The following is a 27,678-nucleotide window of genomic DNA, read 5'->3' as shown; positions in this document are numbered from 1 at the left end:
CTTTTTTAGGATTACATAAAATGGAAAGAGTTGCATGATTTTTCCATTATATACAGGGGAAGTATTACAAATTAGTTTAATTACCTACAAATATGATAATAATGATTGGCATAAACACCTAAGTAAATGGAATACATTTATAAAGCTAGGTAGCTTCTGAGTAATTTAGGTAAAGTAAAGCTTTTTATTAATGGTGCTACATCAATATACTATAACTAAAATGCTTCTTTTTTCAGTATTAACAAAAATCACTGAATTATCTTAGGAAATGTTTGCCTGAAGCAACATTTCAGCTCTAGTAATTCACATATTTTAATGACAGTTACACTAAGAAATAAATATAAGCATCTCATCTTAAAAGCTCATTTCATAAATACATTGCCCAACTGAGACTCAGGAGGAATGCTAGAATTTTCTCAAGTGCAAAGCCTGAGACTCACAATCACTGTCAGAAAAGTTATCTTTAGCATTTTTAGTAATTTACTGGCTTTTCTGCTATTTGATTTTTCCTCAGTCCTGGCAATACTTTTCTAATTGCAAGTAGCTGTATTAGTTATGGTGATTACATTCAAGGCAGGAAAGAGAAGTTTAGGTAAAATAAATAAAAAAGTAAAAAACCAAAAAAATCTTCTAATTAACCCCAAAACTAATTGTTATCCTGCTCCAAGCAGACTGATATCATAAAAGAAAATTAACTTTTGACGAGATACTTACATTTTGATATATTGTTAGACTGAAAGAAGAATCTTGCATAGGTTTTGATATAGTATGACACTAACTATAAATATTTTAGCATGCAGATAAACATAAAACTATCAAAAACATCTGATTAAATTGACTTCTAAGCCCTATTTTTAATCTAAATCTTAAATCATTGGAATTTAGGCATCTTTATGTTTTTGAAAATTGTGTTTCAGTGACAAATTTTTGAGGTATTTCTTCATTATTATTTTAGCCCTGACTTCTGATGTGGGAAGATAGAACTGAATTTCCAAACGTTAATCAAGAATTGTCTAAACTAAGTCTGTATACTTTGTTCACAGAAGCCCAATAGCACAAGGGCAAACAAGGAAAAGGACTGGGAACTGACAATAGGGCAGGATGCTGCATGCTTACTGCAGTTCAGTAGATGGTCACTTAATAGTCTGGCTGAAATAAGTGACTGCAATACAGTTTCAAGTAGACAGGTATCCATAGGAGAAAACAGCTTAAAGCTGTCTTCCTTGATAGCTTTACTTTTCATTTTAGAAATCATTTAGATGGATCATGTTAGATGGATCATTTTAGAAGTGATCCATTCCCTGCAGCTGAGGTGTGATGGAAGGGATTGTGTGAGGAAACTGGTAGCAAGACTACCAGCTACAGTGTATCAATTTTGTAAATTTATTTAATCAGAGATACATTTGGAATTCAAGTGGCCATTCTACCCCTTTTCTCCAGATGTAAAATAATAGTCCTAAATAGCTACACCTTTCTGACCATAGGTTTAATTATTTTTAAGATAATGAGAACTACAAATTTAAAGCACTATGTAGCTTCCCAGCATTATAGCCCTTCTACTGTTAAATAATGTAGTAGCATGCAAAATGCAAGGTCATGAGGCTGACAAACTCAGCTTTGTTCTTTTTTTGATATAGTTTCCTGCAATGTACTACCATGGAGCTCCTCATGAGAACATGAGCTGCCCGCATATGTCTTGCCCAGCATTGGAAAGCAGCATACTCAAGCCTGGAATCAACACCATTTTGTACAATATCACAACAGGTAATCAGATATTACGTGCATGAAGGCTGAAAACTCAGCAACAGTAAAAAAAAAAGATAAAATTTTACTAGGTCAGTTGTTACACTGAAAGATCTTCTTAATACACATAATGCTAAAAATGCATCAAAGTTTTTCTCGTATTTCATTAATGTATCTATTTCAGAGAATACTTCCCCCCTTTCTCCCATTCATCATTTGAGAAAGGATCTGGAAGATAGAACCTGAATCTTGAAAGCAGAGTATAAGATGAGTATCTAAGGAACATTTGTTTATGATTTAATAGGGATTGATCCAGATCTTCTTATTTTTGAGAAACTGACACCAAAAGAGCCAAATATTCGCTCCTCACTGAACAAACAAATATGAAAGGCAAAACAGCAGAAAGATAACTTAGCCGGAAGGATGCCAGCAGAATAATGTAACATCAAGTTCTCTTCTGCCCAAAGCTCCATCTTCTACCACTAGCCATGGCTTAATAGCACAGTTACACCTTCAGTACAAGCCTGATGGGCCAAAAAAATGAAGCTACCACTTTGTCAAGGCCAGAAACTTTTCTACTGGATGATCACTTTGCTAAGACAAGCACTGAGTCTCTCACCAGTTCAGATCAAAGGACTGTACATTTAACTTTGATCTATAAATCTCCCAAGGTGTTATCCCATGTACCCACTCCTCCTTGTCTGAACAGCAGTAAGTAACACTTTAACAATACCAAAGGCTACAGCAGTAGGAACTACACTTCAGATAATGAGGCACCTGCATGGGAGGCTGTAGACTTAGGTTTCTTGTTGATTCCTGTTGTTCTTTGCTTTTCTCCCATCTCCCTTTGCTGTTGTACTGTTGCTTTTGCAGCAAGGTTTTGCAGAAAGAGGAGAGGTCAGTATAAACCCACAAGGAGAGAAAAAACTGTCTAGACATTTCATAGAATATACTACTGTCAAAAGTAGTTTGTAAAATACTGTCACTATCCTTGTTTTGGAATATTTAAAAAAAATGAATTGTATATACCAGCTTATTTCTTACATGTTTCTTTTACAGAACAAAAGATAATTTTTACTGACAGTTTCAGCATCTTTTGGTTGTAATTTCATTCTTATGAGACAAAACACAATTTCCTTGGCAAGGAAAACGTACACACTTCATAGCTCCCACTGCATGGTCAGAGGTATCTGAGCACATTTAGGTCTATAATCTGACCCAGACTAATGCTTAAAAATACTTACTATAATTTAAGAGAGGAGGTTCACTGCAGCTTTACAAATCCTTACCCTCACACTAACTTGAGAAAATTAAGGATGCCATCAGCAAAACTGATTGAAGTTTCACAGCATCATAAAAGAGTCATTTAATTCCAATCATCCCTTAATTGCCTCAGATCTAGTCATTTCTAGAAAAACCCTGTTTATATTCTCTAATTAAAATCTACAGACAGGGTGGCAGAACTGGTTTAGCTCAGTTGGTTAGTGTGTGGTGCTAATAATGCCAAGGTTGTGGGCCACTTGCTTGAGGGTTGGGCTAGATGACCGGCAGAGGTCCCTTCCAACCTTACTGATTCTATGAACCAAATTTATTCGTTCTTTAACTAGGGATTAGCTAATTCTTTAATTAAAGGAGTCTGAGAATGATTTCTACTTTGAGCAAGAATGGAAAGATAAAATAGCAAAAACGTTCCTAGTTAAAGAAGCTGGTATTTCTGACTAGAGTAGTAAGATCAGTTTGGTGCTTTTCCTGCATTTATCCCCAATATTGAGAACAAATAATTCAGCCAGCACTTTTTACTTCTTTAAAAAAAACAAACAAAAAAAAAAACCTAAATCCTCAAAACTACTAAATCCAATTAACTCATACCAGATATCTGATCATTCAAACTTTAAGCTTTATTTTCACCCCACTTCTCACCTCACTCTTCTAATATGACTTCAAATGTTTTCTAAGTCCTCCCAGAAACACCTTCAGACTGGTTTTGTAAACTTATTTGCCCTGTTATGCACTCAAATATCCACTTGGTTATTGGCTAAGAGGTAAATGCAGCTGATTAAAAACTGTTCATATGTTGCTATTAGTATCAGCTTAGGTTGTTCACCTTGACTTGCTTTTTCTAGCCTACTTCTATTTTTTGTTTACATGATTAGCTCTTTAAAATAGGGACATTCATTTAATATGTGTTGCACAGCAATAAAGCACAAAAGGCTTTGGTAGTTCTAGAAGCTAGCATTACAATAAAACAACTTTATTGTTTTCTAATTCTTTATACTGCATTAATAAAAGTGCTCCTCCTAAATACAAATCAAGTGACTAGATCAACAGGGCAGCAAACTACTTCCTTTCCTTACCATACTTACGAAGTTTGTTTAGCAAAGCAAACGTTTTCAGTGGTAACCAGGATTGTTCTTCATCTTTTAAACTTGTTGATGTTTCAGAGCTCCTCACTTACTGTAAGAAGTTTATTTATTTTACAGAGAAGTGTAAATGATAAGAAAAAAAGAAATCAATAGTCACATGTCTATGCAGAAAATTGTTTTAAAATTCGTAAGATTCATGGAATGTTCAAAAACTAGAGCAATGAGATTATAAGGCCACATGAATATCTAATTAGATCCAGTACGTCATTCTGAGAGAAAAAAATCTCCCTAAAATTACGCTTTAGTATACATTCATCAGCATTTTAGCTTAGGAAACTGAAGTTTAAAGAACTTATTGAAAGTCTTCAATTAAACTTCTATGCTAATTTATATGTAATAGACACAAGATAGTCACAGGGATAAAAAGAACATTTTAAACTTTTCTAAAGGTAAGGGTTTTTTTAATTATTTGAAATAACACAAAACCAGTTTCTTCCCATTTAGCTAAAAAAAGTCAAAAGTATGATTTGTTTTTAAGGGCAGTTGTATGCTTATATGTAAAATGTTGAATCTCTTCAGATGTAAGCATGGCAAAATGTATCTCAGATTTGAGTAACCTGATCTTCATCACCAAATCACACTTTTCTAATTCATCATGTGGCTGGATCTAGGACATAGTCCTTGTTAAAACGTCACTAAAGATATTCACAATTAAAACTTCAGTTAAGATGATGAGATCCGAATGGCTCTTCAGTGTTAAGCAGAAGCTGACATATTCTTTTCCAGGAAGAGGAACTAGGTGGGAGGAAGCAAGGTATTCTATATTGTATCAAAAGATGAATATGGTCATACTGTAACTAAAGAACACATTTCTTATGTGTTTTTCATCTTAAGATAATCTTAATGGAACTGTCCCTGAAATGGAGAACTCTCAGATGTGATTCATTTCATTAGGGAGCACAGGCACATGCACATCAGATGAGGAACTCAGTTCCTCAACTGTAAAGTACTGTGATGTACTTTATATCCTGTCACCACAACTTACATCACCAATGGTGATGCACACCAAGATCTGCAGTGTGGTGGTTCTTTAAGAGCTACAAACCATTTAATTTAGGACTCTCATTGCACAGTGCTCTATCATCCATTCTCTGTCCAACTCAAACTGAGAAGAAAATATTCACTGTTCAGTGAAGCATCTCTATGTTAAAGACAGAGGTAGGCATAGCTCATTACCATTTACAAAATCTTAACTAGGAAATGAAAAGTCAGCAAAGGTGATGTTCTGATCTTTATCACAGCCAATGTCTAGACGCTTCTCACAGTACGGCAATCTGAGATTGTAAACATAACCATACAGTAAACAAACTGATTAATCAAATGCTCCATGTCAAATTGTGGTATTCTCCACTCAATACTGGTAGTAAGCATATTTTTTCATTGAATTCTCTCACAAAACCCTTCAGCCAACATTCTCACATCAGTTTGTAATGAAGACTTTTAAAATTAGATTTTACACCTTGCAATTTTTAAAATCATGTAACCAAAGAAAGCACATTTTAAAATCAACTTGCATCTCAAAGGTAAAGGTAAATGAAAAGTAGGTCTAAAGATCAGCTAATTACTCTTCTGCTTGTCTATTTGCTATCACCAATAAACATTCAGGATAATGCAGTAATAAAGAAATGTTTCATCAAGTTGTCTCTTTAATACGGTCAAGATAAATCCTAACGACAAAGTTCATGTTTTGCTGCTCAGCAAAAACCTCACTTTGAAGAACATTGTATTTTTATAAGATTAACAATTAAGAAACCTAAACCTAGACACTCTGTAGAAGAACTACATCTGCACTCTGGAATGTCTTTTTCAGACTGAATGGAGCCATTCTCTTCCAAAGTTCTGCTTGTGTTCACATCACAGCTCCCAGCAAAAGAGAAAGCATATTATTTGAGAAATTAAGACATCTCAAACAGCACAAATTTTATTTTCAGGAACTTGCAGCACAGAACTCCAGAACTCCAGATACAATTTCTCTTGAAACTCAGGGAATATGATAAAATTTGTATTGCTCAGTGCTCTTGCCTGGAGATGAAAATTACTGTGCTGCAGAATGATCAGGCTATGTAATTCTATGCTATTTTTAGGATGCAGAATTCACATGCAGGCAGTTGAATAAAATTCTGATAGTGAAAATCACTTTCTGTTTACCTAAAAATTACCCTAATTTTAACTGGATATGTTTTATTTTTCTTAGCCTAGAGTTTCTGCAAGTATTGCTGAACATTAGTTACCTTCAATTACACAGGCACACATATTTTGTATTATAATTAGTTGTTTCATATGTTGGGAAGTTTTTTTATATGAATATCAGTTTTTGTTTCCTCTTCCAGATTTTAAAGAAAAGGGACTGAATAACATCTCTTTCTACTTGCCCCATGTAAGAAATAAATAAGAGGATTACAGAACTGTGTAACAGTGTGAGGTAATAGTACTGTAACACAGTGACCTTTATACATTAATTTATTACACTGAAAAGAATATATTTCTGATTCATCTGGTTATTTAATCATATATGTATAAAATCAGGGAGGTCTCTTAAATTCGTAATATAGTACTGCTCAACTGGAGTCAAATGAGTAAGATCTCTCCATGTCAAGGCAATATAGCTAATACAGTATCAATACTGGACATGTAATATTCAAGACAGCAAACACTGAAAGTGAACTTGAACATGGGACAACATCTCTATTTTTTTTCCTGTACTATTAAGAAATTGGAGTTCTCAATGAGAGTACTCGGATAAAAATAATGTAGTTTTATGGAAAACTAAGACACATTCTAACATCTTGCAATACCTTCATTATAGGAGACTTGCACCAACTTCATTGACCCCAAATCCTTAATATCTTTTCTTATTCTGATCGTTCTTCCTATTCAGGCTGCTACCTGAATGCTCATTAAACATTTGCTGGCAATACATCTGGCTGGAAAGTCCACAGTAGTATGCCTCTTCCACCCTAACTTTTCCTTTGCTATAACTGACCCTCCATAGCAGCTTGAATGAAGAAAAAAGAAGAAAAACTAGTCATAACAGATGGATATAACTAGTGGAATAGATTAAAAAAACCAAACAAACAAAAGACAGGAATCAACTACCTAACAAGTAAGAACTTGCTATACTTACATCAGGGACGGTTGTATACCTAAGGCTACCCAAAGATTACCACAGAAATCTGTTCACTAGGGGCACAAAACACCCCAAGATGTCATAAAATACAAATCTCTGAAAGGAAGCATTAATCTTAATGAAAATAAATCATAGGCAATGTATCCTTTATCTTAAAACAAGTGTTTTTTTCATTTTTTTCCCTTCTCAGAACAGTAACTTGTATCTGATCACCGACAAGCTGTGTGATCTGAGGCAATCACAATCATCTTTAGGGTCCAGGTTTCTTTATCTCCAGGTGAGTGAGTATACTACTTGGTAGCAACTTCATGTTCCTTTGCTACACACCCTCAAAGCTCTGTTCTGTGGATTCATATCAGTGATTTGGGATACCAGTATTAACCAGAAAAAGCAGATGAAAGGAAAATGAAGATTTGTATTTATTCTATGTACAATACTGTTGGGCCAGGATGAAATGATTAGAATACTTGGCATCATGTTTCATTCTGACTTGTTGGTATATACAGAAAAAAAAAAAAAAAAAAGCAGAAAAGTGTTATATAAACACAATAGCAGGACTGTTCTATTACAATCTGGGATATTCAGAAGAAAGTGAATACATAGTTATAAGGCAAAACTGTGTTTTCTAGGTGGAAAGATGTCTTGTCCAGACAGAACATCCCTCTTCAGTCAACCGTCCCTTTATCCCTTAGGTGTGCTTGTATCAATGCATCAAAACAGGGCAAAAGTGTGATCAACAGTATAAATTATCTCTCTGAAAGTAATCACAAGATTACCTGCAGCTGTTTACTACCTCTTCGCATATAGCTAGTCTTATACAGGTCTTGGTGCTTGAAGAAGTAACTGTAACATCTACCCTCCTTGCCAAAGATTGAATCATGTCTCTGTATAGGCCTTCTTGCCTATCAGAGCAAGAGATTGTGCTTGGTGAACTATAGCTTTAATTAACAGGGTAAAAGTGTGATAGAACATAGAAAAACAACCTCAGGAAACTATACAGAAAACTGAACACTTTTACTCCACAACTCTTCATATAGCATTTACTAAAGGCATCTTATGCCAGTGATTACAGTAGTTTACAGATACAAGAAATTAGCCAGCATACTGACAAAGCAAGTTCTTTTCCAGTTTGACCAAGTGCTAGATCTCAACTTCTTCTGGAATGTTAATACGGGAGATTAAAAAAAAGGTTAGTCTCTTCAACAGCACCAGCAAAATTATACATCAGGACTGTTCCAGATGGCCAAGAACTTAATTTGTGTAATTTTTTTCCATTGGAGACAGTTTATTTTTTCTTTGCTGTAAGAAACTGATTTTTCCAGTTTGCAGGGGCAAGTGTTTGGATTTGAAATAAGACATCTGCTACTTAGAGTTTAGAACAATGACCTCAAACAAGCACATACAGTAGCCTTCCTGCTCAGGTTTCAGTCTATGATGGACAGGGTTGCCTGAGGTTAAGGCTGTCATGAACTAGCTCCATGTTCCTCTTGGCCTGTAAATTAGAGAGAGCTAATGTCTCTAGACGCTACATGTGTTTTTTGCTCCCCCTTTCTTCCCAATTTATGTACCGAGAGCATAGCCTGCTTCTTGATTTAAATACTAGCTATCTACATTTCTATCTGAAAACAACATGAAACCTGAGCATTTCCCTGTAACAGAAAAATTCACACATGTACATATAGAGAGGGATTAACACTTCAGAGTTGTGCATTTATATTATAACACATCAATGACTAATCATTGATAAGGATGTACCGTATTACTGTGCAGTAGTGGTTTAACTTGTAAACCTGCTATGCTTCAATTCCACAGTTTTTAAATGGCAGTGTGGGTTTCCAAGGAGACTGTCTGCAAGAATTATATACACTCCGGTATATAAAGATGTGTAGATTATAGTCATTAAAACATATTACACATCATCAAGGACTGTAGGAATCCTACTAAAGTTAAGATTCCACTGTTCTAGGTATTCTACAGAAAAAAGAAAAAAAAATCAAAGAAATACTGGCACCCTCAAATACTTGAAGTTTGGAGGGAGAGGGGAAAAAAAGCACAAAAAGAGAGAAATATCCAAGATGATAGAGCTAAAAATATAATCCAGCCCACCTGTGACCCAATCCATTGACTTACGCAAGTTCTGTACCATAAACATATAAATCACTAGTTAAAATTATTAAAAAAAAAAAAAAAGGCAACTCTGAATTTGGTATTGCCTTTGGTTCTAGCAGCTTGATTGGTCACTCACAGGATTGGGAAGTTTTTTTAATTTTGCTTTAATGTTTCTCAAAAAGGAGAGGATGGGAATAATACAAAGAAAAGCAGGATTAAAGGTCAATCTTGCAGATTTCTAAGGCCAACTGGCCAATTGCTCTGTATACATCAGATCCTTAAGCCATATACTGTTGGAAAACTCATACCTTTGACAGTCATTCAATTTCTGATGATCAGTGCTAGATGCGGTTAGGGATCATAATGAATTAGTTCTAACATTGTTCTTGGCCAGGAAATACCTACAATGAGAAAAAAAATCCATTATTGTTAGAGACACTCCGGTATCCTGGCACTCAAAAGACAACCACAATTTATCCCATCTGTATTTCTTGAAATATTTGTAATATTTGTAATCAAATGAAAAATAACTTCCCTTTGCTGTACTGTCCTGCCTGCCAGACATTACTAAAAGGCAAATTCTTATTCAACTACTACTTTCATACAGAACCTTAACATAGGTCCATTTAAAGTCTACAAAGAACAGAGGAAAAGTGAGTTGTTCTCTGTTGCAAAAAAGGATTTTTTTTTTTTTATTATTATTTTTTTTTTTTTAACTCAAGTGCCCATATGTCCTGAGTATGTAAGGACAGTTTTAAAGAGAAAAGCAAGCTGATCATACCTTAAGCACGTAAGGGCATTGCTCAGGAGCATTTAGTACAAGACATGCCATTGCAAAATGAAAGTTAGTTACATATGATTGCTAGCAAACTAGTCCTTACGAAAGTACTGACAAGGCTAATTAAACAAATGTATATTTTATGTACACACTAAAATCAGTCTCTTCTGGAATAAAGTCAGACAATCCACCATTCACACCATTCTCTGAGCCAAACCACAGTTACTTCTGCAATGATTTTGGTTTCATTGTTGTTCAAAAAAAGATTAGGAATTTCACACATGGTACTTTTCCAAATGAGAATTTTGAACATTATACTCTTTCTCTATGATTTAAGGAGAACGGTCAAAATTTTCTCCCCTTTAAGCTTTTGATAAAACTCACATAAATAAAAATTTAAAAGAAAAGTCCATTAAGTACCAAGTAAAAAAAAGCTAACAAAACCTGCCTGTAATCAAATGTTTCAAATCAACTCCTTTCAAATACAAATTACCAAATAGAAGATAAACCTCCATATGATTTCTTCCTCTGTGCTTCAAAGCAGTAAGTTAGAAGCTACAGACGTTTTTTTTAATGCAAGGCCTGAGTTCATTAAACAGACAACAGACAACAATCTTTTTTACTTAAGGTTCTGAATAATTATATCACATAGAAATATTCACATACTAGTATAATATTTCCAAAAACAGATACCTGTAAGAGTCTGCTTTCATGGTAACGCTTGTATATTCAATAATTTCTTCACAGATTCCTTATAGTGAGACATGTTATTTTCTGTTTCACCTTCATTTTTAAGTGCAACTACAGAGCTTCTGTAATTCTTAACTACCTCAGATACAAGAAGCTCTTCCTTAGTTACATTACTGACATTCTCTGAGGCTTTTATTTGAAGTAGTGTATCCAAAGCATTTTTCTGAGGTCAGCTATTTTCCCAGATATACTCTTCCCTGTCTTCCTCAGTCTTCTCACTCTCCCACACCTCAGCTTTCTGAAAGAAAATATACCTCACTTTAAAAACCACTTGACACTGAAACAAAGCAAAAGTAATTTGAAAAAAAAAACTTTTCTCTCATCCAAATTCACTTTAAAAAATCTTTTTAGAAGACCACATTTCCCCTTGCCCAAGGCTTACAGTTGAACAGAGTTCAAGAGGTGCCTGTGTGCCATATGCCTTCTGCAGAAAATGAGTTTCTTCTATGATTTTGCTTATCTAACATAAAAATAACCAGCTAATTCTTTATATACTAGGCTGATATAATTTGGCTAGTCAGAATGGAAAGAGAAGTTTATGGATTATACGTAATGAATAACAATAAAAAAAATAAGTAAAACTTGTAAATAACCCTATACGTTCAAGCTTTGGAAGACGCCGCATAGCCATTACATCCCTAGCACATGAGTTTGATCTGTTTTCATTGGCTATAAAAATGTCATGTGAGAAAGCTCATGCCAAGTAATCTATGATGACAGACAGCAATCCTTCATCATCTGTGAAATTGTTTAATTATGACTCATAAGGATAAACACTATCAGTTAATTCATTTCCTCTTCCTGCAACACAAATTGCTCCTTAAATAGATCTCTGTCCACAGCGATAATTTTCTACCTAAACAGTGCTGCAAGATCAGACATGTTCAAGAGTTGCGTGTAGGCAGATTTTCTGTTTCATCCCAGTGGCTGCAAGTACTTAGCTTGTGCAGTTGTTCTTTGTAGAACAAATCTTGTATCTGACTGTTTCTTTTATTCAGCAACCTCTCATTTAGTGTCACAGTTCATTTAAGGGATATTTCAAAAGTTACGACTGGCTATTTTTGTGCATTGAATTACTATAATGTAAACTTAAAGCTGACAGTATGTTAACTTCCTTTCACCTACACAAGCATCACAATTTTAGATAGTTTTGTTTTGATTTCAGTGTTCATGGTTTTGTTGCGCTGTTGTAGAAAACACATTGAAATAAAATTCTATTTCTAGAAACCAGGAATAAGTTGAAATAAATAGTCTCCTAAAACCTTTATATCAAATGGATTTTTAAAAATCCTTTGTCAGAAACAGATGATCAGTAATTTTTCAGCTATGCTAATCATAATTAAGCTTCATTAGTGGCAGATACAGAATTTAAATAAACCTGGCAATCAAACCTGTATTTTTTTTAAAAAAAAAAAAAGCTATCTGAAACAAAAAATAATTCTTCTAACATGCATGTCTAAGCTAACCCTGTGTACTTGGGCCTATTCATCCCACTTTAAACATGCTTAACATGCTTTAACAAATGTCATACTCTGCATCTGGCAAATGGAATCTCTCATCTTTTAAATCCTTGAGTCCAAATGTTTAGTCAGAAACAGTGATTAACATTGCTAAAGGGCTCACATGACTGATATTAAAAGCCTGGACACAATATAACACAGAAATAAAAGAACCTCATTCAGCAGCTGGGGGTGGGAGAGGGGAAAAGGCAGTAGTATTCTGACCTGTACTGGTGAAGCAGTAGTAAAACAAGTGCATACAGTAAACTGCTCCTTGTATGCTTGAAAAATATCTCAATACAATCTGGAGATTTACACATTTGTAAAATTAACTTCATCTTGTTTTACATATCATCCCTTATTTATCTGCATAATGGCTATCCAAGGCAATTTTTCCCAGTCATCAACAGCATTTTAAAGTAAAAGCTTCTCTCATAGGTATAAGATTTCTCAGGAGTAATATGAGTATTGCTTCTGGACAGTCTCTGGACCAAACTCCTTGCCAAAGTTATGTTCAAAGTTCAAACAGAAGATCACTGTGAGGGTTTTGAACACTTCTAAGTTACAGCAGAGACAACAAGAACTAATTACAGTCATTACATTTATCTCTAAGAAAATCCTTCTTTGCATGCACTAACCTATGGGATTTCAGAGATGAATGCTGATTAACAGATTAAGAATTTCCCCATCTTTTTTGAGCTATACAGAGCAAAAGGATTCCAAAGGAGACCAAAGAAGCTGTTAAGCATTTCCCTCTTGGAATCCTTCCCAGCAGAACGGCAAGTCAAAATGGATTTTAAAATAAAATCTGAGTTCTCAGGGGTGGGGCAGGCAGTAAGAGATTTGATGGCAGGGGGAGATTTCAAAACCCATTCCTCAACCTTACTATAAACAGCCAGTACCCATTGCTGCAACGTTGGTGGCCTTGCTTTAATATGAAAAGTTATCCTAGTGTACACAGGCCCAGAAATGCATCATAAACAAGAAAATCAATAGAAACCAATTTTTGCAACTTGACTGAATTAAGTAAAACTTAAAGACCTTTCCAACCAGATTTATTGCAATAATAGAAATGAATTTGAAATCATATTTTCATCTGATATACACTAGATAGTTGCTTGACTATCAACTTGTAGTGGAATAGTGGAAACATTATGAACATTGTAGTCTTAGCTTTACTAAGAAGGAGACAATGAAACTTCAAACATGAGGATGACACTCAGTTTTGGTAGTTGCTTATTTTTGTCCCCTGCAAATTAGAAATAGGTTAGTAGAAGGTGCAGTAAGAGCTTACAACAAGGGTATAAAACTGTAGAAGCTGGAGTATTCAAGTGTGGCTTTTGTGCAACATTTTTCTAGAATCCCTACCTGAAGAACTAGGTTAAAAATCATGACTTTATATTTCTTCAATGAATTGATTAGAAACTATTGATTTATGCTATCATAAGACAATTTCAATATTCAGATTGGCTGAAGATGCACTCAGCTGAATTTAAACTGTTTCTCTTGTCAATACTTCCAAGACCCACAAAAAGCACTTTGTCAAAGTCAAAAAACTGAATACTAAACATGAGGAACAGAGGAGTGAGATTTTTTTTATACCTCCTAATACAACTATTTACAGATCTTTTTTAATGTTATAAACAGAATAAAGATCTCTTTCTAAGCAAATCTTAAACACTAGTAATTAAAGCTCTATAAAGACTTAAAGACCACCCAAAACGTGGGCTTCAACTAAAGTACTGACACAGCATATATACTGGAAATATAAATATACTCTGGTCAATAAAATTGATCTTCAACATAAGAAACATTTAACAAAAATATCAATATATACACTGAACATTTAAGTATGGAGAAAAAGGAAAGAATTTATAATCATTTAAGTAGGCATTTTACTTTCATTTTTCTTTGCTTTTCTGCCAGCTCAACTTTTATAGTTGGCTGCTGCAGCCATATGGATGATTAGAATTGTCAATTCTCTGGTGTTTCCTTGGGGCAACATTTTTTAATTAAAAACTGTAAGTGCTAGAGAAATTTTCAAGATGATTAAAAATACTTAGATATTCAAGCTGGTCAACTTTCTTGTCAACTGTCAGAACAATTAAAAAATTAATACTGCTTAGTGAAAACAATTTTTTTGCAAGCTTTTTTCGAAGGTGGAGAAAGAGGTGCACAATTTTAATTCTTCAGCACAAATTTTTAAGTCCAATTTCAACCTTTGTATAGCCTAGAAAAAGTATACCCTCTTCTTAGTATTGTAGTTAAAAACGATGCTCTGTCTGGTACAATTGCTACAGATTTTCAAGTAATAAGTGACAGCTATACTAGCATTTTCCAAATTACTGGGCACCTTCTAACAAAAGAGAAACTGTCAAAATAATTATGCACTTATCTCTTTGGATATATTATAGCTTTGAACTGTACTACTTGATTAGCAGCTTAAAAAGATATATCTATGTAAAATTCTTAAATAAGCAAAAATATATGTGTATCCAATGAGACTGATTATAGAAGACTTTAATGGCTGAGCTACACAGAAAAATAAATCAGTATGAGAATTTAAAGCATCATACTGATTGTGCACCAATTCCACCTGGTATTCTTATTCCATCTCTTGACAGGTAAGTTTAACTTAAAACACTTCTAGATCAGTCAGAAGAGTTTATTTTTAGTTTTCTTGTTTCTACTAGAAATTGCTATCAAGGATTCTGAACAGATAACCAAAGCTTCTCCTATATAGAGCACAAGATGAAATACTTTCCTCAGATTCATTTCAAACTGTACACAGATTTGGGGCTCTCAGATAAATTTTGGTAGAGCTTCCAGTGTCATGCTGCCTGTCCATTCCGCATTTTTCTCCTTCCCTCACCTTTCTGCTTCAACTTCATTGTTCTTTCATTTCATCAAGTATTGCTATCTTCTGCAACACAAACACAAGGTAAATAGAAGCACCCAGAGGACCCTTTGGTTATTATTCTACATCAGTAGCCAAGTCCCACTTATCTCTATTTCTATATTCAATTAGACTCCCACATTCACACTATGAGAAGCAAAAAAAGAGATCAGAAGTGTGTACAGAATTGCTCCATTATTTTTAACATGTATCAGATTAAGCCTTTAAGATATATATTGTAGAATACAAAATTAGAGGGAAATGTTTCATTAATCATCTTTCAAGATATCAGCTGTGTAACATGGAATAATTTCCTTTATTCTACATCATCTAGCATTTGTGTATGTTGAAAGTCACGCATCTAAGAAAATTACCATACTTTTGCAAAACTGACTGTTTAAAAAAAGTCAGTTATTTCCTTTTCCCTCTCCACTATTTACAGATTTATCACCTTTATGATCACTATCAATGTCTTTCTTTGTTGGTAACTTAATTTTCTGTTCCACTTAGTTCTCTTACTGGTAATTTTTTCTGTTCCACTTAGTTCTCCTCCTGCTGAAAATTTCAATTCAAAACTGAACTTTATTTTTTAGTGACACCAGCTGAAGGAGATCAGCTTATGCTGTTTCTAACCACTTGAGGGCAGCAAACAGTCATACTTTAAAAACCACAATACTTGTAAAAACAGTTTTTACAGCAGCTGTAACAGCATTCATGTAGTACCACCATATAAACAGTAGAAATATAACTGATTGAGCTACTTTATCTAAAATACCTCACCCTTTCATTTGTTGAATCCACTCATGGTGCAATCCTCAGGAATAATTTGCAAGGAGTCATCCATCAGCAGATGGCTCAAACACCAGTTTCTTCCTTCACTTCCCCAATTAAAACAAACAAGCAAGCAAGCAAGCAATCCCTCCTCCCAGAAAACAACAAAGGCCATGGGGAGGAAAAAAAAAAAAAAAAAAAAAAGGCACTACTCAACCCTTTGAAAAACACATTGTATTCCAGTTTGAATCTGGTTTTACCAGATTTTGCATAGTCAAGTCCATTGCTGTCATTTGTGTGTGAAAATAAGGAGAGGGAGAGGACAGTTTAAAATACAGTACTACTATTAACTAACAATCTGTAGGGACTGCAAGTCTATACCTGTAGGAGAGGCAGGATGCTACTGTAATCAAGAAGCTTCAGCTACCTTCTTTATTCCCAAGCTCACAAATGTACATTTTCACTCCTGCCACTTTTGTCAGGTTCTTCATCCTAACATTTCATTCTGACTATCCATCAGCAGTCTGACCATTCTCTTCCCCCTCTCCTTCCCTCCCCCAGCATCCAAACTCTGCATCTTCTAACACTCACAAATGCAAAATAAGGCATTCAGTTACTTCTCATACAAAATATTTCAAGTTGCTTCTTCCTTTTGGATCCTTCCCTTTTTCTTATTTCTCCATGTACTAGAAAAGGGGAGTTCTTTTATACATTTAACCAAACAATACTCCTGAATTTCTCTGCAAGTTTCATGGAACCAGGTTCAATCCTCCTGCACATCTTTGAAATCTTTCATGATTTGGCTAGCCTGTCTCCATTGATTGCTAGTAGCTAAAGAGGTGGGGGCAGGTAGAGAGATAGTCTTACTGCATTCAGCTATCACCCTGCACCATTGCTTCTGCTGTGGTACCTCTCTGAAATCATAAATTCTTTTTCTAGTGAGACTTCTCCAGCAAACAGCACTAAGACAACAGTGAAAACTCATAAAACTCGCTTCGAATCATTTTAAGCAATAAATGAAGTTTATTGCATCTCAATCCTACAGTGTCACTTTGTTTTCTCTTTCTTTATTTCACCAATTCAGGTAAACAAAACTAATGTCAGTAAAGAGATGTTTACTTCTAAATTCCTAACTTGCTGTAGTATGTTACGCATATAGTTAAAACATACAGAAACAAGAGAACAACTCCTGCAAAGCTTAAAAAAAATAAAAATTAAAATTAAAAAAATAAGTAGTTCACTATTGAAGTAAGATTTCAAACATCTTTTAAACACTTTTTTGATTCTGAAGAAAATTTGGGAAGGTGAGGAAAACAGCATCTAAGATACTTCAGTGTGTATAGTCATGGAATCTTTTGTAAGTTACAAGTGATATTTAGTTTATACATCATATATATATGCGTGTATATGTACAAGAGAGAAACATACATATGCACAGATGCTTACCCATGATTCATGGTACAAAACTGTGAGGAGGTGTATTCCATAATTATAGTTCTGTTTCCTTAACGGACACCTAAAAAATCCAAAAACAAAGCTAGTCTTTCGGAAATCATGTCACTATATTCACTTTTGAACAAAATACTAAACGAATCATCCAAATTTTTCTAATCTGTATAGTAGGGATCTTACTTCAAATCACACATATTTCTGAACTAGACAATCAAGAATAACATTCATGCTTTTATGATGATATTAAAACAATGAGAATCTGCAAGTCAGTAGGAAAACATACAAAAAGCAAGAATCTATAGATCTCTAGAAATCATTAAAAGTTTCTTTGAACTCTATGCTAAAGAGAGTCAAAACGGAATACAACATAGTTTAGTCTGGACTCCCTTCTTTCAAACCTGAGTGCCAATCTTTTCAGTAGGGGTAATGATTTACAACATAGTAGACTGAGTATGGAATTCTATTTTTGAAGAATAGAAATTACACAAAATAATCTAGAACTCAAACTTTTAAAATTGTTCAAAGGATCAATCAGAAACACGAAAAGAAAGAATTACGGTCATCACAACATATGAAAAATAGTTACTAAATATACATCTGCCTTCTGTGAGCATTATCAAGCATGTCTGGATTTCAACTCAGACCCATATACCAAAAAGTGTTCAAACGGTTTTCCAGGCGAAGTAAGAGGAAGTAGCTCTAGTTAACTCTGAACATAACTGTTCCACATTTCCAAAAACACCCTGCCATATACTTCTACTTCCACCCTAGACTGACAAAGAATACATTCAAGAATCTTGAAAGGCATTAAAATATTAAGAAACATTACTAAGCCTCTCATAGACTAAGCAGAGATGAGCATTTGTACTGTGTACTTTCCTGTGGCCACAAAGTTTGTCTTTTGAATTTACGCAAGGTGACCTGTCACTTGAAAGAGGTATTAAACCAGTTTTGAAATGTTAACCTGCCAAAATGAATCTGTTATTTTTCAATTCAAAAAGGTACATCATTTCCAGACAGACAAGAAGAATTATCCATCACTTTTTTCAATTAACACTGACTAATTATAAGGTGAATTTCTAAAAGTTATTCTCTGTAATTTGTAATGCTAGCTGTCTGGTATAAAACCTGCCATCGAAGATCTACCTAATAAGCTGCCCATATATATTATTAGATCCTTAATATAAGTTGTAATTTGTTCTGCATTAATTTCTGTCATGCCAAAATTACACACAAGATACTTAAAAAGTATTTACCTGAATGGTTAAGGACTATGACAGATGTAGCAAATAAACTTTAAAAAGTTGTTCCCTCATACTTCTTTCAAAGTGAAAGAATCTCAATTTACAAATAATCTAAACAACAGTCTGGAAGACCCTGTATTAAAGAAAGAGATACTGCCCAGAGCTTCGGTCTTCAAAATTTACTAAAAATAAGGCAAAATATCAACTAGCACATTAAGATTTCCTTCCTGAATGAAACATGAGACCATACACAGATGCCCTAGAGAGCAAGTTATTTTCAGCTATACTAATGTTTCAGCTACAAAGTAAGCTTTGCTACAGAAATAAAAAAAGCTTTCAATTGAAACTGCTAGTACCAAAAGCAGTCTCAAAGAACTAACTACATTTCCAAGTCTGGTCGCAGAAGAGCTACACAACTGATTTTATTCATTTATTTTACTTCAAAATTAAACAGTGTCTCCTATCAAAGAAAAGACTACCAACTACGTTTTTCCTAAAACTGAATTAAGCTGCAAATTAAAGCGTACCATGAATTTAGAAACTAATATGTATGTCATTCTCCTAAACACTTCAGAATCTAACACAGAAAATATGCTTCTCCAACACAATTCTGAACACAATTCTAAATAACTACAGTGCTTCATTTATATCTAGAACATAAAAGCACTGAGAAATGTCTGGTCACTAGTGTCTTAATTCTTCTTGCCTGGAACTTTTCAGGTCATCGTTAAAACTAACATAATCCATTTGTCAAACATAATAAATACTTTAAAATAATGATTAAGATTTCTAAATACAGAACTTCAATATCTGGCAGTATATAGCAATTATTATATTTAAGTTTATGTGATTTGTCCATAAAACAGTAACACTTAAACAGGAATACCTATATATTTATCTTAACTCAGATTTTAGTCTGAAAAATGATACACTTTAATAAGACAATAACTTTTTTTTTTTTTTTTTATCAGCAGAGAGAGAAAAAAAATCTACTTTGACCATTGCTACAGGCATTTTTTCTCTTCTTGTAACCATACCTGTCCATGGCAATTGTGAGCATATCAATATTCTTGCCATATCGCTCTCCTACAAGTTTAATGAGCTGCTTCTTTGCATGGTCATCTAAATTCAGGTCAGAAAGTTTAACCTTCAAGTACAAGAGAAAAACATCTTAAATCATTTGAAGAATACAATCTCTGCACTCTGAAAAATATTTTAACATATGGTTAGGAACATCTTTTACCAGGAATTAAAAGGATAGCTACAAAGCATGCAGTTGTAAACTTGCCTCTTGACATCATTTGTCAAAAGTCTTTTAACATAAGGCAGGTATACCCTGAGCCTTCAAACAATAAATTTCTTTTCATCCAAATACCAAAGGGGATTGAAGAGAACATTTTTACTCAAACTTCTTTCGGGGGGGACACGTCAGTTTAGCTTGTAACTATATTTAGCATTTTCATGTGGAAAAATGAACCAAAGCTTTTTCAGCTAATACTTTTTCAAATCCATATTGGTAATGTTGATATTAAGAAGTTTTGAAGATATTTGCTACAATCACCTAAAAGAGCAGGAAAGACATCAAGGTACTCAAGTGTCTCAACATCATTACTGGGATATTTTTAATAGAAATATGCACACAAGGGACCACAACCGTCTAACTGCACACAATTGATCACATAATACTGTGAATATTGATGGTTCCCTTTCGTTCCAATACCAAGAAACTCACAACCATAAGACATATGGCAAATAGTCTGAAGCTAGTTTCTGTAGGTATAACAAGTATGAAAAGTAAAGCAACCTGCTTTTAGCTAAAGATATCAGAAAAACTAACAAGAAGTTAAAAAACAAAATAAATACAAATCTCTAATATCAGGAAAAGAGTACTAGCTGAAGAGAAAAAGAAATTGCTATTAAAATCAGGATAATAAAGCACGTAACTTAAAAGTAACTCCAGGCTATGAAAAAGAGAAGGGGAGAACCAAAGAGGGGAGGGGGTGCAAGGCAGGGAAGACACCAGAAGAGGGGAAGGGAGAAGGAGCAAAACAGAAAAAGAAGGAGGAGGAAACCAGAAGAAGGCGGAGGGGGAGAAGGAAACCAGAAGAAAGAGGAGAAGCAGATGCCAGAAAGAGGAGGGTGGGGAGGGCAGGCAGAAACCCAAAGGGAGGGGTGGGGGAAACCAGAATAAAGAGGGGAACACATTTGGCTAGGTATGGTAGAGCACTAAGAACTACTAAAATATGTTATTTAATATACATTTTTAACACTATTTGCATTAAGGTGCCTTCCATGGTCTGAATGTTTTGCAGTTCACAGAAGAGTAAATTAAGATTATTCCACAAAGCTACTCTAAATGTAAAGAAACTTCATTTACCTAGGTTTAATAGCTATTTTAAAGTAAATAAAGGGAAATACCCATTTAATTCTCCACTAAAGAAATTCTTTGTTTACTGTATCTTAGGACTGTTAAGCATAAAGCCCCAGCACCTACTTAAACTTATTACCAGTTATGACTACATTTAACTTTGCTATTTTTTTCAGTTTCCACAGTTGATTTGTCAGTTTTGACTAAGTTAGTTGAATACCAATGAATAAAACATTGTCTTCCATCTGCAGAAGTAGCTACTACTGTCAACAGTTGGTTTAGCACCTCAGAAAACTATTTCCAAGCTGCTTAGCCAGAGAGGTCTATGTATCATAAGTAGATTTACATTAAAACTATAAATAGCAGATTGTAACTTTGAGCCTTATCATAGGTTGATCCTGGGGTTTTTTGAGTTTGAAACTACAACTAAATAGTTAAATAAAACCTAACAAACCCAGAAGTTTCTCCTGCTTTTATTTCAATACTGAAAATTCTAACCTTGGGGGAGGGGGAAAAAAAAGGTCCTAAAATCAGTACTCACTTTATTAGGTGAAAAATGTCACCTTGTTAAGGAAGACGTGTTCATTTACTATGCACCTCTGGAATATGGTGAGAAGGAGCACTAGCTTTCTTTCCACAAAGAACAGTAGTTTTAAAGTTTTGTTTTAAATCCTGTACTGCTAGGCTGTCTAGCACAACCTGGACAATTCCATTTGGGAACAGACCAGGATAAATATAATGACAAAAAATACTGGTAATAAGCTATAAGAAACAGGGCGGGGGGGGGGGGGGGGAAGCATCTCCAGTCAGAGCCTGGATTAAAAAAAAAAAAAAAAAAAAAAAAAGTCAGAAGTTGTATTACTTTAGAAAAAAATAGAAATGTGTATGAGACAAAAGAGAAAAGAAATCTTAACATGAAGAGCCACCAGAAACGTAGAAATGTTATGATATTCTATAACAGAAGAAATAGTAAATGCTCAAACACTCAAAAATACAAACTCAACCACTGCCTGACTCACTGTCATATGCTTTTATCTTTAAATCCCAGTCTTCTCCCTAGACAGATTTTCTTGTTGGAGAATTAATCAGAGTACATCAAAGGAAGAATTTATTAGTGAAGTCCGGAATAAGAACAGCTGTAAATGAACAAGTGTACAGATGGCTGTCCTGTTTTTGTCTCCCCCTCCAACCCTTCCCCTTTTTTTTCTTAAACATTCATAACTACATCTATTTAGTGCCTTACAAATACCAACGCCAGTTAATATTAGTGGACAGATTTAGATATGATAACACAGATATGCTTCTTTATGTATCATTTTGAATCATCTTCTCCGCTGCAGTATAAATGACCCCTAGTCTAACACCTTGTTCTCAACAGCCACATCTAACAGAAGATACTTAGATCTCATAACATTTTACAGGATTTAGAAAGCAAGATATTCACACACACTAACTCAGGGCTGGTTCTCTGAGCAGCTGAATTCCTCCCCCAACCTGTAACGCAGTGCCCAGCACTGACTTACTTATGTTAGTATTACTCTACCATAGACAATTAAATACGGGAGTAAAGGGATCAGATGTGTACCTCCTCCTGTATAGATACAAAACAGCACAAAGTCAGAGATTTCTATTCTCAAACAGATACACTGCATTTTCTTATTTCTAATGTATAGAAATTTGTACATATCTGTTCTCAACCACAGATCGAGATTAAGAGATAAAAGGTTAAACTCTAGCATTCAATGAAAATATATGGAGGGAGTTTACTGCTAAGGGCTGTGTGAAATGCAGTTAAGTCAATGACGGAACAAATTGAATTTCAGTCCAAAAAGTTTTACAATATAATGGGCAAGTTGCACTCCCACAGAAAAATGAATTACTGTGTGAAGTTGTCATGACTAGATGCTGCGTGTATAGACATTATGAGTAGATGGTATCATGCAGTATTTAACTTACGCACAGAGTAACAACAAAACTATAACTGACCTTACCCGCTGATGCTGTTAGGATAGGCTCAAATCTCATTCCAAAAGACAAGTTCAAAAGCTACAGTGCAGTCCTAACTTTTCTAACCTGAGGCTGCTTCTACTGCACACACATGAATGCCCAGAGCACTGCTAACTCAATGATCGTTAATAGCACCATATTTGTATGACCTACCTTTCAATACTTATGCATATAAAATAGAAACATACATAAAACATACAGGTATATAAAACAGAAATCAGAGAATTGATGTGAGACATCAAATACTAAGCCACTTATAGCCAGCAATCAAAAACACTGAGAGATTCAGCATGCCCTCAAAGAACCAGATCTACTCCATAAAAATTGAGAATATTCTTTAAAAGCCAGACTCTCTAAATCATCTTTCAAAGTTTCTGAATGTTTTCACATGGTATGTTGTAGAGTATCTACCAGGAGTCATACAATGTGTAGCATCTGGATGTCCCTTGCCCAAGTCACCTAGAAACAAGATTTCAATTCCAAAATGTTTTAATTATTCAAAACATTAAACAAAAACTCCTCTAGAAAACTGTTTTGTTTAGAGTAAGCTGCAGACCAAACCACTAGTATCAAAATGACGAACCTTAATTCTGCCTTTAGTCAAAAAAACTTCAAAATACAAGCCTTTTTTTTCTTCTGGATGTTACCACACTAAGGGATTTCCTGTACCTTTATGACTCCATATATTACATCTGAATCTCACCATACTATCCTAGGTACCACGTAACAGCAGTCTGGATTATATACTGAGCTGCAAACTAAAATTAAAAAGCTACAACATCCTGGCAAAAATTTAACTTTCACACTGAAGGAAATACTAGAAAGTTTAATTGACTTGAGCTGACAGTGTCAGAAGATGATGAAGACAGAATTATCAGAGTAACAGACAAAACAGTTTTCAAAGCAAAAGACCCATTACGCCTATTAGCATTTTACAGCTGCACCCAGCTCTCAAAACTCTAATAAAGCCAGATCTATCAGTATACTGTGTTGTATTTCAAGGCCTGATATATTGCCCTCAAAACCTCAGTAATAAATACACCTTGCAAGTCCTGAAAATATCCTATCATACTGAGCTCTACATTTATTTTTAGCATCCATATTAAAACCTACATATTTAGGGTTATTCATCAGCCGCAAAACTTAAAAAAATAAATAAATAAAAATGATAAAAAAATAAAAAAGTAAACAATGATGTACAGACACAGTTAAGAATTCCCTAACACTATTTCCTGGATTTTTAATGTTTTTCTTCTTTGAAGACTGTTACCATGTTTTTAGCCATACCTTATCAAAATTTACAAATAACATCATGTGTTAATATACACCTGCATCTAGAAATGTGAAAGTTAGAAATGCATTAGAACAAGAAAACATACTATTTATAAACAAGAAAGAAAACTAAGCTCTATTAGTGATACTTCTAGTAAAAAAGTACACAGTCCCCATGCAATGCAACTGATAACCTAAAACTGTGCCTGCTTCACCTGTGTATGCTTTACAGAAAATTTGATTTGTCAGAAGATATGCTATTTTGTTTCTAGCAGAGCTTGGTCTTCATTTATAAATAAATACTTATATCATTATAATGTGAGTTCTAAGATGCTGCTACATATTCAAGGAAACCTACTGTTTTTTTTTTTTTTTTTTTGGCATTCAGTGAACCATTTCCCACACTCCTTAAAACCTAGTATACTTGCAAATGTTCCCCCTCCCCCCCCCCCCCAAAAAAAAAAAAAAAAAATCGACCAAACAGGCATTTGGAGTTTTAAAACAAATGTGTGTTTTAACCACAAAAATACTACTTACTCTTAAAGTCACCACTCTCACCTTGGGATTACGAATAGATGTCCCTGCAGAAAAATCATCTGTTTCAATTTCATTAGGAAAATGCAGCTCACATTTCTCATCCCTGTCCAAAGCACCTGGCCATTCAGTGAAGAAATCTGAAGAATAAAAAGACAATCCAGGTAATATGTTTTTGCTAATTTATTCCTATATGTGCTTTTAAGTAATTTTTTTTTATCAAATTTTACTCATTTAGATAATTGGTGGGGTCTCCACTGGACTCACTCCAGCACTACAATGTCTTTTTATACTAGGTTTCCCAAAACTGGACACAGTACTCCAAATACAGTCTCACAAGTGGTGAATAGGGGGGAAATTGCCTGAAACTGCTGGCTACACTTTTGTTAATACAACTCAGTATGCAGTTAGCCTTCATTGCTGCTGACTCATGCTCAATTTTCAAATGCCCACCAAGACCCCCACGGCCCATTCTGCAAAGCTTCTTTCTACTCACATGGCCTCAAGCCCGTCTAATGCATGGCTTATCCCATCCCAGACACAGGACTTGTAATTGCTTTCATTTAACTTCATGAGTTAAATGAAGTTCCTGAAGCTCCTTTTATGGAAAGCAATATTTCCAAATGTGTACTAGAATGATAGGGTACTGATTATCTATGATGAAACCAGACTATAATCTGAAAAGCAAGTCATAGCCATCACTCAAATTCCTTAAGACACTAAACTATGAATTTTCCTGTATAAGCAGGGCCTAATAGGCAAAATTAGAATATCACTAGTACTCTGAAAACATCAAAATACATCTCTTCCCATCATCTATGTACCTCAGTACAGCAAAGAGAAAGCATATATACTTTTGTCTTGTTAGGCAAAGCTGGAAAAGAAACCAGCTTTAGAGCTAGATACTGTTGCTCCTTCTGCATCATAGCACAGTTACACCTGGACTTTTGAGACAATACAAAATTTGTTTTTAAAACAAGAAAAAAAGCAAAACAAAACTACAAAAGACTCTCTAAAACAACAAAAGAACCTCACCCTTAAAAGCTGCACAATGTTTCTTAATTGCAGGAGGAGTAAGACGTAAAAAATTGGGAATCTGAAATAGATATGTTCGAGTTACCAAAATAACAGCATTTTATCTGCTTGTAAATAAGAGTATTAAAAAGAGACATTACCTAAATTTGATTATATTTTCAAATCAAGGTAGTACAATACGTTTAGTAGAAGATGACTCTCCTCTCAAATCTGATATAGCAGAAGACTCGAGCCTAATTACAGAAATCATAAGCATGATAAACCTAATTAAGTCACCAGACATTGTTCATTTATATATGCTACTTACACTAACATTCATCAGAAGCTTTATTAAATAATTTAATAGAAAACAGTATCTAGGAAAAAACATTCTGATCAAAGCAATGCAGTTTTAGTGAAAAATAACTTTTAAAGACAAACACCAGTGGAATGTATCTTACCTTTATAAGCTCTAAGTTGCCTTCTTTTGGCAGAGGTACTCCTCTCTTCACTGGGTAACCCATTCGAATTGGAGGAGGCACAGAGGCAGGTCTGAATGCAGCTGCTGTTGGATAAACACTGCTCCAGTCCTGATCAACAGCCATTCTCTCAGTTCTTGGAGATGCATGCTAACACATTGAAAATGACGGAAATGTGATGGGGGATATGCTGTTCCCTGAGACAAAGCAGTAACAACACACGTAATATGTTATTTCAGAAATAAGTTCCTGTAGTTAGAAATTTCAAGAAGTATTTTTACATCAAAAATTGTCATTTGGCTTTAAAGGAATTCTTAACAGAGAGCCTCTCAAGACTTGGATAACAGGCTTTTCCTTTCCCAATACTCATTTGCATTTTATTACTGAATTACTTAGAATAAAGACCCTGCCATCTTCTCGGGTTCTCCTAAGTCACTTTGGGGGGAGGGGGCAGAAATCAAACCTATACTTAGGTGCTTTTGGAAATTGAGCTTGCAGTTAAGTGCTGGGTGGAAGACAACTACAGGATTTTTGAAATTATGGAATTCTGAAAGTCTGAATAAGTTCATAGTAACCTTGAAATGATGTGTTATAGAAAGTCCAGTACAGGAACAATACACTACTGTACTGCAGTAATAGCTTATATCCTCCAATAACTGAACAAAGCTCCCATCAAGCCAGTTGCTCTTGAAAAGTAACAACAAAAACAACATAGAAGTGTTAAACACAAAGGGATACAGGCAGTCTGACTTACTTTCATGTATCAGTAAATTTGTCCTTGGTAGTTAAATGAACAAAAATGGAGTGAACACTAGTTCACTTTTACTATTTGCCTTTAAAAATCATAATACATGGTAAAATATTCTTTTTAAAATTTTGCATGCATAGAATAACAAAATTCTCAAATATTAAATGCTCAGGAATCAGTTTTAATTCTACTGCATAAGAACAATTTCACTTATATCTTTTGATTATATCAGAAAGCAACCACTACAAATCCTGTAAAATCATACTGCAAATAACACTAAAATGTCTCTGCCCCTTTTAAGCAAAATTTTAAGTTACTTTTCAAGCCTGCAGTATTTGGGCCCAATACAAACTAATTGTTAATGTTTTTGCCTTTATGAGAACACAAATTTCTTAGCCTATAGGCCTTTCCTAACCTTTAGGCCACGGTGAGCACACGTGGCACAGAGGTGAGGCATCTGGGCT

The 27,678-nt window shown here is 34.5% G+C and overlaps 1 protein-coding gene across 1 annotated transcript in view; it reads right to left on the bottom strand.

Moving 5' to 3' along the window:
- The window catches only part of LOC134137700 (small ribosomal subunit protein mS35-like), a 35,405-nt gene that overhangs the window by 5,145 nt on the left and 2,582 nt on the right, over positions 1-27,678 (bottom strand). Inside the window, exons 2-6 of the mRNA XM_062570867.1 lie at positions 26,449-26,663; positions 26,009-26,069; positions 24,998-25,113; positions 19,830-19,939; positions 17,543-17,612 (exon numbers count right to left, since the gene is read on the bottom strand). Of these exons, the coding sequence (XP_062426851.1) occupies positions 17,543-17,612; positions 19,830-19,939; positions 24,998-25,113; positions 26,009-26,069; positions 26,449-26,592 (501 nt within the window). The 5' untranslated portion in view covers positions 26,593-26,663. The remainder of the gene's footprint in view (positions 1-17,542; positions 17,613-19,829; positions 19,940-24,997; positions 25,114-26,008; positions 26,070-26,448; positions 26,664-27,678) is intronic.

The sequence above is a fragment of the Rhea pennata genome, chromosome 1 (assembly GCF_028389875.1).
Source record: "Rhea pennata isolate bPtePen1 chromosome 1, bPtePen1.pri, whole genome shotgun sequence".
NCBI lineage: Eukaryota > Metazoa > Chordata > Aves > Rheiformes > Rheidae > Rhea > Rhea pennata.
The sequence above is the reverse complement of the archived record's forward strand: the minus strand, read 5'-3'. Positions and strand labels throughout refer to the sequence as shown.